Here is a 13,964-nt window from a genome sequence, read left to right on the forward strand (position 1 = left end):
AGGCCTCCACCACCGCCCGGAGCAGGAGCCCTGCCCAGCACAAAGGAGGTGAAACGGCCGACTAGCAAGCTCGAGTAGAGGTGGTAGAGCAGAGGTCACCAACCATTGTCGATTGGCGGACTGGAAGAAAAGGGAGGGGGAAGTATTTTACATGTGCGTGTGCACGCACGGGGCCGCGAGTATGCACGCGCTGCAAATGAGGCGGGGCTAGTACCTGCATGATACTCACTAGCCCTGCCCCATTCTTGGTGCAGCGCCTTGTGGTGCAGCGGTGGCCGTTTTTGTGCCTTGCACCACGGTGGCCCATTTTTGCGCCCCTGGTTTTTGCGTGCCCCCCCCCCGAGGGCACCACAATGCTAATGGGCCCCTGGCACTTTGCGATAAATAAGTGGATTTTGGGTGCGGTTTGGGCACTTGGTCTCTAAAAAGTTCGCCATCACTGGAATAGACCTTTCTATAGGTACCTGGGTAACTTTTCCTATCTGTAGGTTGGGCTGATACTGCAAGGAGAAAGCATTCTCTCAATTAACTGTTTGGATTGAAAAAAAATAGCAAAGTTTTAACCACGTCATTCATTGAAGTATTTTGGAAATCAAAACCTCACTAGATATTTAAGACCTCTTCTGTAATGCATGTATAAATGTGCCAGGATAAATAAGTGTGAAAGAATCAAAACAGCATGAATATCATTTGGCATAAACCTGAATACTTATCCCTTGTTAACCCATGTACTGTAAACTTGGGAGTCACTAGAGCCAGTGCAGCAGTGCTTCATAGTAACTGAGTATCAGATTGAAGCCTGTATTTAACAGAATATCATCACATTGACTGAATTGTTGTCAAAAGGTGGATTGGTACCAACATTAGTTGCAGTTAAGATTGGCAGAGGAGCCCCCTGATCTGGATCTGAAACACTCATCCCACAATTTTAACTTGAACTATATTGGCTATAATGTAATTTACATCTAGAATTAAAGCAGGAGAACGGGCTTATTCTGGAAAATAATATATGTTATTGCAGCTTGACACCTGATTGTAAGTAAAAAAGTAAATTGGGATAAGAGAAATAAGGAGAACTAGCATTATATTTGCAGTTGGAGGGGAGCTAGTTTTGAACTTAGTATTTCAGAGATTTAGTTTGGAGTCTGAAAGAAAACAGTGTTTTAGTTCCATACTCTTAAGTGCTCGTGTGTGGGAAGCAATGGGGACCTGAAATAAATTCCTGCTCCTTCATTTTCTAGGGCCTCCAGATAGATGTTATAGAACAGGGGTGTCAAACTCGCCGCATCACGTGATGTGTTGCGACGTATCGTGACTTTTTCCCCCTTGCCGGAGCTGGGATCATGCTTCCGCGTGACGCATCTGGCCCGTGGACTGGCAGTTTGACACCCCTGTTATAGAAGATGTAGACCCTACTTAATGCTATTATGACTCGACCAATGGAAGGAATGGTCAAGGGGATTTTTTTTTCTTGCAATATTTTTAAAGAATGGCCTTCAGAAGCCGTTCTATTGCTACCAAATCTAACAGCCATTAAGCCCCATCATTTCTACAAACTGAAGCCCTTTGTAGGCTATCCCTTAAGATGGGTCAGTACAGTGTAGCCAAATGTAGTTCCAATTTGGGTCATCTTAGAAGCATTTTTTTCTCAGAATGAGTCTTTTTTGTTACAGCAAGTCAAGCAGAGAATAAAAGAAAAGTGAATGTGATAAGTTCATGGCAGTCTCCTCCATGTGAAGAAGACTGGGACAAAGGTGAGAATTGCGTTGTTGATACTTTATTAGAATACTGCAAGTTTTTGAGTTTTCCCTTTCTCTTTTTTGAATGACGCTTAATACGAAAAGGCACTCCTATCAAACAGCTGTTCTTCCATTATTTTCTATCCTGTGCTGTTATTATCCTTGTGCCAAGCAGAAATTGGAACATTTTACAACCTAAGGTTATGCATTCTCGTGTAAATTAATTATATTTCTGCATTGCTTCCTTTGACACCAAATCATAGATTAGTTTTATTCTTAATAAGTAACAGAATTTATTTTCTTTTCCTTAAGTAAAAACTGATATTTTTGTGCCATAATAGATATAGCAAACCAATCAGAATCTACCTTCGTTTGGGGTACAAGCTGCTCTGCAATGAACAGGTAAGTTGTGTTTCCTTTCTATTCTTAAACTGAAGATCATTTCTCCCAACTCCTGTGCATTCCTATTTTTGCTCTAAATGGAGAAATTGGGGTTTTTTTTAGGAATTTTAAGTTTTGTTATAAATTAGACACATTGTGGCTTATTGCTGACATTTAAAAATATATATTTCTTTGTTCTTTGGGGTATTGTTAGAGAGAGTCCTCAACTTATGACCATTTGCTTACTGACAGTTTGAATTAACGGCCTCAGAAAGTATAAAACACTTCCAACCAGTGCAAAATAATCACACATGCACACCACGGTTGTGTGATTATGATCTGGGCACTTTGCAATCTGTTCACACTTACGACTGGACGTAAAGCTAGCATTGCCGGCATTGGGGAGAGCAAAGGATTGCGAAGAAAGCAAAACCAGCAAGGATTTTAGCTCCCCCAGCATTAACCAACTGCATTTCTTCTTCCTGCTACCCCTTCGTAATAACACTGAAGAATATTTGCTGCTGCACCTGTGATTTTTTTTAAATTCCACCTAATATTAAATTTGTCATAATTGAGATGTGAAAACTACTTCCCAAGCTGATAAGGGGATTAGCAATTATCAAAATTATAACAGTGGCAGTTTGCCATTTCTTCCCAACCTTCTAAGCCAGCTGTTCTCAACCTATGGGTCGCGACCCCATTTGGGGTCGATCGACCATTTCACGGGGGTTGCCAAGCAAGGCTGTCCGCCATTTTTTTCCCCCTTTTCTGGCAGGTGCCTTACCTCCCTTGGGCTGGGCCAGCTGGTGGTCGGCCTGCTCCGTCTCTGCCACTTGCCAGCTACGTCTCGGCCGGCGCAGGGGGTGGAACCACGCATGCGCGGCACTCCCGGGCAGGGAAAGTCCTCGACTTACGACCGGTTGGGTAGTCCTCGACTTACGACTGGTTTAGTCCTCGACTTACGACCGGTTGGGGATCGCGGCATTAAAAAGGTTGAGAACCACTGTTCTAAGCCTATTGCATTGCAAAACCACCAAAAAGCATTATCTAGATCCGGCATGTCAAACTGCCAGCCTGTGGGCTGGATGCATCATGAAGAAACCGGGCCCACCCCATTGCTGGCAATGGGGAAAAAGTCACGATACGTCGCCTGACATCACGTGATGTTGCGAGTTTCACATACCTGATCTAGATAGAATATATATAAAGAGGTTTCATTTGAAATTAGTCACTCAGGGTTTTGTGCTACAACCTATTTTTTTTTTTCTAATAAACCATAGTAATTGAGTTTTTTTAGCTTGATACCTGCTGGATTTGGAGGAAGACCATGTGAGATTAATTTCAATGACTCCTTACTCCCTTTACAAGGGAGGCTTGCTTTCTGCAAGTTTTGATATACAAATCATAGTGATTGATCTTATTATGCTGTTGCCTACTGAACAAATTGTCAGCACCTTGCTCCAGCAGACCTGCGCTAGAACCAGGTGATATCAACATTAACCAATTGTCTCAAGCAGTCACCTATATAAGGCAGCAGACAGGAAAGATTCTACTCCTATTGCCTGTTGCGCTCAAGGATTATACTGCCTGCTGTGACTGCTTTTTCAACCTGATTCCTTGTGATGGAACTCAGAGAAGTTTAAAGCTTCCATCACTGACCTTTTATATCAGGGGTGTCAAACTCGCAACGTCACGTGATGTGTTGCGATGTATCTTGACTTTTTTTTGCCATTGCCAGCAATGGGGTGGGCACGGTTTTGCTATGATGCATTCGGCCCATGGGCCGGCAGTTTGACACCCCTGGGTTATATGAATTACATATATCCTTGTCATTGAGTTTCCCAGTTCTTGAGTAGAATTTACTGTTGATAGACAAAACTGCCAGATAGGCAAATCCAGTTTTAGACCATTAGCCCTGAAAACTATAATAATGTAATGCTTACAATCAAGATCCACCTTTAATGACTCGGCTAGAAGGGTGTCGCTAATTGAAATTTACTAATTGCCCTAAGGTAAAATCAAAAGTATGAGTGTATGTAGCTGCCTTCCAGCTTTACTCCGGAGATGTGGGCTAGAATAAATTTGCATTAGTTAACCAAATTAAAGAGGGCCTTTCCAATGAACAGCCTCATGAGTTGGGTTGATACGACATTCCATGTATCATAGCATAGCTAATGCAAGTGATCCTCAACTTAAAACAGTTCGTTTAGTGACCATTCAACGTTACAACAGCATTGAAAAAAGTGACTTATGACTGTTTTTCCACACAACCATTGTAGCCTCCCTGAGGTCATGTGATCAAAATTCGGACATTTGGCAGCTGGTTCGTATTTATGACAGTTGCCCTCTCCCGGGGTCATGTGATCACCTTTTGCAACCTTCCGACAAGCAAAGTCAATGGGGAAGCCATTTTTCTCCGAGCCCTGAAGGCCCATCTATTCCGTGCGGCCGGCCTGGCGTAGTTTGATTATGTTTTAGTGGGGGTTTTGTATGGGGTGTTTTTAGAGCAGGCCTGTTATTTAATTTGATTTTAGAACAGAAACTTGTGTATATTTATCGTGGTTTTTAGTATCGCCTGTTCACCGCCCTGAGTCCCATAAGGGAGATAGGGCGGTATATAAATTTAATAAATAAATAAGCCAGATTCGTTTAACAACAGTGCCACTGACTTAACAACTGCAGTGATTCACCTAAAACAACTGGAGCAAGACAGGTTGTAAAAACGGGACAACAAAATGTGTCATTTAACAACAGAAATTTTGGGCTCAATTGTGAACGTAAGTTGAGGACTACCTGTACTGCATAGCCATAGGCAGAAAATTAGACAGATATAGGATAAAAAGGCTGATGATGAACCAATGCAGCTATGAACAAGTAGACTTCAGTTGCCAGCTACAGCCTAGATATCCATGCTTGGTTTCTATTTTGTTATGCAAATAAAAGCCCAAATCAAATCAAGTAAAGCAAAAAATAACATCGCTTCTCCATGGAAATGTCAGAGAACTACTGCAATGTAAGAATTTAGTAATAACCTATTATTTGAAAGATCCTGTCTTAGGGCTTAGTTAGGAACTAATTTGGTAACCATGTTTACTCGTTTCTCAATCTTAGTTTAATTATAAAATAGCTTAATTATAAAGTGTGTGTGTGTGTGAATAGAGATTGTTCAGTTTGCTTATACAAAGAATACTGGAAATAGCACAATTAAATGCCGGGTGGAACTGTAGCAGATGTCAGTGGCAAATCTGTTTATCCTACAGAAGATCATACAGAGGTATTAGTCCTGACCTACAAGAATTTTTTTAAAAAATTGTGGAATAATGAACAGCACAGGTAGTCCTTGAGTCGTGACAGCATTTGGAACTGGAATTTCTGTCTCTTAAGTGATACTGCTGTAAAGTGCAGTGCCACATGACCGCCTCACTTATCAGTGGCAATCCAGGCATTCTCTATTGCTGACGTTAATCGAAACCCACTGGTTGTTAGGCAAGAACCCACCCCAATCGAAGCCATTCTCCCCCCCCCCCGCCCCATTTCTGCCCTTTTGGGCTGCCCTACACTCTGCGACCTCTAGGGACCCTGATTGTCTCTCTCGCCCTGGTCTCTGCTCACCTCGTGGAATGCAATTGCCCCTTGGCCAAATTGCATATGGCGTTCTTGCAAAGCTTTGAAATCTTCCAAAGCCTTGCAGGAAAGTTTGTATGTCTTGTTGGGAAGAAAGCCTGGCGTGGCCAACACCTGTCTCACAAAGGGCTAGGCATCCCCCCTCCTCAGCAGTGAGAGGAAGAAGACAGCAAAGGTCAGCTCAGGGGAAGGGTGCAGGGTTGGCCAAGAGGAGCCCAGGATCAGCAGCGGCGGCCGAGGCCAGGGTAGCCCAAAGAGCAGACGTGGGGGCGGATGGCTGGTGTGGGGAGTCCAATGCAGGTAACCTGAATTTTGATCACATGATCATGAGGTGCTGCACAAGCATAACTTCAAGGACTGAGTGCAACTACCACTCAGTCACTACTGTTGTAACTTCAAATGGCCCCTGAATGAATGCTTGTTAAGTGAGGACTACCTATATATTACTATTTTTCCTCCTGTAAAACAAAAAACCCCGTTAAATTTAAACAAAAGCAGGAGCATGAACTTTTCTTTTTTTTTTCCTTTTCCCCAGTCCAAGAACCAACCCAATAATACGACATAGGAGCCATCTAGCTTCAGGTCTGCGAGCTCCTAGAACTTTGCCTTTCATTCTGCCGTGGAAGAACTGTAAGTAGTGGTGCTGTCTGCATAGTAAACCTTGGATTGTGTACCATAAAGCACTCCCATGCAGTACAGTGTTTCATATTAAAATCTCGTGGTTTTTCTTAAAAAAACAAAGCCCATAACCTCAGTGCAGTATGTCCAATATGGATAAATAGGTAAGAACCTGGGAAGATTTATGTATGCACTTAACCTAAGGTTAATAATACAGTTTACTATTCATTGATAACATCTGATGGAAATATTTATATGCCTGGGCATATAAAGTCATTATTTATAACTGCTATAATGCTGTGTAGAACAAACAAGCAGAAGACTGGCAGAAGGCATCCACGAACACCAACTAGCAGTCACAAGACATGATGAAAATTCTTTAATTTCACAACATATAGACAGATTTGACCATAGTTTCAATTGGGAAAATGTGACCAGGCCAAGTCCAAAAATGTCAGAGAATTTCTAGAAGCCTGGCACTCTGACAAATCAGCCATCAATAGATACATAGACATTAACAACATCTATAGACTATGCAAAAGAGACTGTCACCCAGCCCAAAAGAGAGCAAAAAGACCCAAGCACCTCTTCACCAGCAATCAGCACCCAGATCAGCATAGATTAATTCCAAGATTAATTTCAGACCAGCAATCAGGTGAACAATACTCCAATCAAGAAATTTGCCAAAGAGCCAACAGTAAACAGCACAACCAAAGAATCTCTAAGACCACCCCCATTAACACTGACAGGGCAAGCCACCAGAATATAAACTGACAGCAAATGGCATTCCTTACTAGCAGCAATGGTGCTACCTAGTCTGGGTAATGAAACATCTGCAAGAAAACAAGCAAGCTGCTGCCGCCCAGAACGAAGCTCCAGAGGCATGCAGAAGCCCCTCCCCCCCAAAAACCTCAGTTCCTGGCACAAACGACTAGGAAAACGCCTCCGAGGCTTGGATCAGGCCCTTGGAAGTTGTGTTCCAGGCGGCGGCAGCTTGGAGCAGTCCTCCGAGGGCTGGATCCAACCTCCAGAGGCATGCAGAAGCCTCCCCCGGCCTCCGTTCCGGGCCGCTTGGAGGAGGGCTCCGGGGACAACGGGGTCACTTTCTCCCCCAGCGCGGTGAGCTCCGGCGGACTGGACGTGGGTGCGAGGGGCCTGGCCTTCTCCCTCAGTTGAAGGCTTCAGGCTTTGCTGTCAGGCAGAAAGGAGTTGGGAGCAGGAGACAGGCACCTTTTGTACAGAGAATGAAACTTGCTAAGGTCTGTGATTTGGCGCAACTTCAAATACTCGCGCGAGATCATGGACTCCAGAAACTTCCATTCTTGGTGCGAAGTGCATTTCCAAGCTGACTCTCTCCTCTCCCTCAAAGGGAAAGAAACCACGGCAGGGAGGATTTTTGCAAGGTAAGTGAGTCCGGCGCAGTAGGAAGGGAGGGGGAAGCAGTTGTGAGGAGTGGGGGGGAATAGGGTGAATGTTGAAGTCGCTCATAAGGGCGAGCGACTGCCGTGGTGCTGCAATATTCGTAACTTCAGGTGCTCATCACGTAACTTCGAACAAGTGTTAAGTGAAAGCTCATAACTAGGGGATTACCTGTACAGTAATATACTATCTGTTCACCTTGAGGAGAGGCAGCTGTCTCTGCTAAGCATTAAGGATTGCACCATAGAATTAAGACATGGACCAGCTGCATATGTAACTGATATGAATATAGGTCAATAAATGTAAGATATGTTTAAAAATACGATTTTACAAGAACAAGCTAATTTTAATTGTCTTCAGACTGAATGCTTATTACGAAAATCAGTCACCGAAATGTGAAAAAAATAAAATTGATTTTCAAATGAATAGGGTTTCTGTTTATGGGAATTAATTCCCCTAGGCAGATAATTAATAAACTTTAAAACTGCTATGCTGCTCAGTTCGTCCCAGTTGATGCAGGAATAGAAGGCAAGTTACTAGTCTTACTGATCTATCCTGAGAAATTGGGAAACTGGCAGTTCTAGTCCCACCTTGGACGTGAAGCCTGCTGGATGATGTTGGGCCAGTCACTCTCTCTCAGCCCTAGGAAGCAGGCAACAGCAAGCCACTTTCGAAAAACCTTGCCAAGAAAACTGCAGGGACTCATCTAGGCAGTATCTGAGAATCAGACATGATCGAATGGTAGAAAAAAAGGGGAGGGGGGTTAACAAGCCTTTTCTGCCTAAGACTAACTAGTATGTTTGCACAATATGCTGCCCCCCCCACCCCATCAGTGATCTGTTTAAGCCATCTGAGTGGAATCCAAACTTTATGTGGCTGTCACGGGAGAAGAGTTCTATTTCATTACTGTTGTCTCACTGGACAAGAGAGGGTGCTATTTACCCCTAACTTCTCTGAAACAGCTGCTTTGGAATATAAGTGCTAGAGAAGAAGGGGCATAAATAGTACCTTAACAGCTGTTAAGATTTTTAGGATTAATTCCTGTTAAATTTGGTAAGAGAGCAGCTGCACTAGGTTTGGTTTGCAGAGCCTGTCCCTGTTCAGCCGTCATAGGCTGCAACAATCTGGAATATGTTGCATCGTTATTCTCGTCTCTCCTTGGGTGTGAACAAAGGGGAATGACTGTACTAAGATCTTTTTTTTTTCTCTCCCTCCTGTTCTATCCCTGAGGTGACAAAATGTTTCTTCCAGTTCTAAAGTTTTAGTCAGATATAAGGAAGAACGCAAAGGTCTTCCAGTGCTTCTTTTTCCTGGTTATATAGCGTGTGACTAGGTTCGTGCAAACTGGGCCTCGGAACAATTAAAACTTTGGTTGCTCCTTGTGTGTGTGCCAGAGATTGTATTCGCAAAAGTAACTTGCAACAAATATTCTCTGGGACATCATTGGTTGGAAATTAAATATAAATAATAAGATTACTTCATAGGAATGCAATTAGTTTCCTCTCCTGACAAATTAAAGATATGTGGCATAAATGCAAAGGTGTCCTTTTACATTTGCCATTTAAACATTGGGATAGGTGAAGACATGGGAGGATTATCTTGGGATTTTTGCTTTTCTGAAAGAAAGGGACCCATCTTGCTTTAGACCAGGGGTAGTCAACCATGCTGGCTCAGGAATTCTGGGAGTTGAAGTCCACGAGTCATAAAAGAGCCAAGGTTGACTACCCCTGCTTTAGACAGTGATGTCCATTAATCAAATGATTCCAGCCATTAAACATTGGAAGAAGCGAATTATGTGCCCATTGCTTAATAGGTTCCTCCAATTTCTCAGGAGATCAGATGTCAGGCCAATATAAAACTAAAGTAGATTTGGTTGTACAGATGTATGCCACAAAAATTACTTTATAAATCAGCTTACTATAGATGAGAGTGGATATATGAAATATGAAAATGTGTTTGGGGAAAAGTAATAGATAATTTTCTTCGGCATGTAGGTACATGCATATTGGCACTGTGCTGAAGGAAATGAAGGAAGAAAAAGATAATTGAGTTCTTGGTAAGGATTTTCCATAGGACAGTCCTTGAGTAGTTAAAAGAAAAGTGGGGGAGGCTATTCAGCCTAAAGCAGTGGTTCTCAACCTGTGGGTCGGGACCCCATTTGGGGTCGATCGACCATTTCACGGGGGTCGCCAAGCAAGGCTGTCCGCCATTTTTTTCCCCTTTTCCGGCGGGTGCCTTACCTCCCTTGAGCTGGGCCAGCTGGTGGTCGGCCTGCTCTGTCTCTGCCGCTTGCCAGCTACGCCTCGGCCGGCGCAGGGGGCAGAACCATGCATGCGTGGCGCTCCTGGGCAGGGAAAGTCCTCGACTTACGACCGGTTGGGTAGTCCTCGACTTACGACCGGTTTAGTCCTCGACTTACGACCGGTTGGGGTCACGGCATTAAAAAGGTTGAGAACCACTGGCCTAAAGGAAGAATTGAGCTGGGGAAATATGTGGAAGAAGTAAGTCTCACTCAATCCCTCAATCTTTTTCTTGTGCTTTTATTGAAAGTTCTCAATTTTTCAGAATATACTGGTCTCATTGGTGCAAGGCAGCTTCCCTTTTAGCTGTGTAAAGCTAGAGCTTTTACAGCGGAATGCAGGACAGTGACTTAGCTTGCATAAGCTAGTTAAGGAAATAGTAACAACATTAGCATTTGAGTGTCATTGAAAGTAACTTAAGAGTCACTCTTCACTTTAAAATGCTCCATTAAGCCCAGTGTTTTAGAAGAGCAATCCAAATGTCTCTTCTTTTTCATTAATTTGTCTAATTGAACTATCTGGAGAAGATAAGCATAGGGGGGAGTTATATATCAGATTTGCTCTACATTTTTTTAAGAAAAAGTACCTGTCGTATAGATTATTCTCATCTCATTACAGATAGTTCTGGACTGATGACCATTCATTTAATGATGGCTTGAAGGTATAATGGTACTGAAAAAAGATGAGTTATGACCGTCGCTCTACCTTGTCCACAGCAGACAGCGACTGTCATAAACGCGAGCCGGTTACCAAGCACCCAAATTGTGATCATGTGATTATGGGAATAGTGCAACGGTTGTAACTTTAAGGACGGATCATAGGACACTTTTTTCAATGCCATCATAGCTCCAAATTGCATAATGTGACTGTGAACACTGCAACCTGCTGTAACAGTGAACCGGTTGCCAAACACCCAAAATGTAGTCATGCAGCCGCAGGGGTGTGTACACCACTATCAGATCTCTGCAACTGGGTCATAGGTTCCTGGGGGGGGGTGTTGTCCTAACTTCAAATGATCGCTAAACAAGGACTATCTTTAATGCTACTATGTAAGTAGTGCTTCAACCACACAGCATAAGGAATTTAATGGAAAGGCCAGTGTTCTGTTCAAAGCCTTTTATTTGATCACTAGACCAAATGTACAAATAATTTTTTTTGCATTCTAGTAAGTTATTTTTAAGACTTCCGTTAGATCAAACTTCCCCTCCAGAAGTTTTGACCGATACCACAAAATCTTTTTGTCGTTAGCTGAGTTTAATGGAGCTGAGTTTAATGGAAGTTGAAGTCCAAAACATGTAGAAAATAATAGGCGGTCAATGCCTCTGTGTTAGACATTGCGCAACTATCATGAAAGTGCTTTGAAAGGTAATGCATAATAGCATTAGGATCAACCATTAATAGCTTTGTTATTTTCTAATAGGGAAAATAGATTGATGAAAAAATATTATCAGAAAATAACATAATTGCAGAAATAATTGTTATTCCTTAGTATATCATTCAGCTTGATTTTTTTTTTCAAATATCCTACTGCAACTTAAGGATAACATTTGAGAATTGTAAATGGCCAGATACAGATAAGATCTGATTGTAAAGGACTCCCAGCTAAATATTTCTTTTCTTGCTTATCTTTCAGCAAATATTGTGATTTTGCTAAATGCAGATATATACAGTAAATCACTTTATGTTCACTATATTTCCAGGTTTGTTTTTGTCCTACCTCTATTTCATATGTTTAATTCTAATTCTACCGGGGAGTGGTAGGTGAGAAATTAGCAGAGAATGTATGGAACTTTCCTACCTCCCAAAAGACTGGGCCTTGAGATTACAATTATTCCATGACAAATATAAATATTTATGCATTCATTAATTTGATTTATACCCCATCTTTCATCCAGGAACTGAAAGGAGCATGCATAGGACCCCCTCCTCCTATTTTTCCTCAGAACATAACCTTATGAGCAGCTTAGTCTGAGACATTAATCTGCATTCATTAATTTGATTTATACCCTATCCTTCATTCAAGGGCTGAAAGGAGCTTGCATAACACCCTCTCCTATTTTTCCCAGAATAATAACCTTATAAATAACTTAGTCAGAGACATTGTTACCCATTGAGCTTCCTTTGGCAGGGATGGGTTTGAGCTGGGTGCTCTCTATTCGACTTCCAATATCTGAACTACTGTGCCACACTAGGCCAAATAGGGAAAAGAATAGGGAAGAGCTACATCCAAACAATTTTCTTGAGTGCTTTAACCATTGCTTCAAACTGTAGCTTAGAAAGACTCTTCTAGGAATGCATTTATCAACCTGGAGTTAAGTCAAACAATGGTTTGACAGAACTTGGTTTGTTCAAATGGATTGCAAAAGTCTCAACAAATTTCCAGCTTTTTGGATAGCTTAAAAAAACAAACCCTGTTAACTCTAGACCATTGCCTGTGGATAAGACACATTCTGTGTTTCCTCCTCATTCTGGTTAAGACGCTTTGTTTGTCCTGCCTATCTTTGTAAGCATGCTAACCGTAAAGAATTGGTAATGTTTTTTTGAGGTAATGGCTATTATGGGGCCAACAAACTGGTTTGCCTGACACTTCTCACGTGTGGATTGTCATAGCTTCTATTTTGAGATCTAAAACTGCTTGTTTTTAATTTAATTGCAGATGCTGAAAATTGAAGGCCATGGCAAAAGCTGTTCCTTCCATTGGCTCTCAAGTATTCATTATCTACTCTTAGAAAGATTGAAATGCCAGCAAAGGCACTGATGCCAAGCTGTTTTTCTGTTTGAGGTTGCAAAACTAAAAGAATTCAGGCTCTTAACTGCATGTGTGCCAGTTAACAATGTAGTTGCCAACAGCGTGTTGTTTAATTGTTATTATGGATATAGAAGTTCACTCCTAAAAGGCTAGTAAAACAAAGGAACTTGGTGTAAAAGCAAGGAAGAAGAGTAGGAGAAATTTCCAGACAATGAAAATTGTTTACTGTAGGATTGAGGACTCTGTAGCTTTCTAGATGTTGAGGTATAATTCCTAACATTCCTTGTCATTGACAATGCCAGCTGCAGTTCCCAAAAATTGGAATCCAGCAACATTTGGAAAACCACATATTTTCTACCCCAGTTAAATGCCTTGATATGGCGAGTCATGATTCATCCCCATTTCCAAGATAGTAGATCTGTTTCTTAGCACACAAACAAATCTGATGGTGCAATTCTGAGTTAGTTTTCTGAATGATTTATGACATATTGTTAATCCTAGTGCTTTTTGTTGGCTTATTTTATAGAGTCAAGGAGCACTGCAGAGTCGCCTTATAGGGGAGATGGGCAGCATAAAAAATAAAATTGCTTTACTTGTATTCTTTACACCTTTGTAGATGTAAAAATCTGTCTTTTGGTATATTCAGATATATTTTGACAAATGTGATGGCCCCTCTTACAAATTTTGGGATTTGTATTTGAAGGGAAATGATAACATCAGTTGCTTGAATAAAGATTTACAGTTTATTTGAAGAAATTCTTCATCAACTTACTGTGGCTAAACCCAAATAACAAATGTATTATTATTTAGGAAGATTGTAATTTTTTGTGTTAATAAAATCATTTTAGAAGCCGAAGAGCAGTTACTTCAGTTACTAGTAGAATTTCTTGATCCCTTTTTCTGACTGTTTCTGCAAAAATGTTTACTGTGCAACTCAGTTTAAAGGTTTTACTAAAACAGTTCTTAGTAATTAAGTTGTGTCTTAATTTTATGAGAAACAGATAATGCCGGAAGACAACCATTTGATGTGGATGAGGGGTTACCTCGTAGCTCTCTCAGGAGTATTCCAGCCCCACTGTTATTTACTTTGCTGTCTCTGGGCATTACCACAAGTAGGAATAAGAACAGAGTTCA

General features: G+C 41.6%; 1 protein-coding gene across 1 annotated transcript in view; it reads left to right on the forward strand.

Annotated features, from left to right (window-relative positions):
* The window catches only part of GTSF1 (gametocyte specific factor 1), a 55,826-nt gene extending 42,839 nt beyond the window's left edge, over nucleotides 1-12,987 (forward strand). Inside the window, 4 exon segments of the mRNA XM_015816770.2 lie at nucleotides 1,674-1,754; nucleotides 2,081-2,141; nucleotides 6,280-6,374; nucleotides 12,738-12,987. Coding sequence (XP_015672256.2) covers nucleotides 1,674-1,754; nucleotides 2,081-2,141; nucleotides 6,280-6,374; nucleotides 12,738-12,751 — 251 coding nt within the window. The 3' untranslated portion in view covers nucleotides 12,752-12,987.
* Nucleotides 12,988-13,964: the final 977 nt, after the last annotated feature.

The sequence above is a fragment of the Protobothrops mucrosquamatus genome, unplaced genomic scaffold (genome assembly GCF_001527695.2).
Source record: "Protobothrops mucrosquamatus isolate PMUCROS unplaced genomic scaffold, P.Mucros_1.0 scaffold492, whole genome shotgun sequence".
Classification (NCBI taxonomy): Eukaryota; Metazoa; Chordata; class Lepidosauria; order Squamata; family Viperidae; genus Protobothrops; species Protobothrops mucrosquamatus.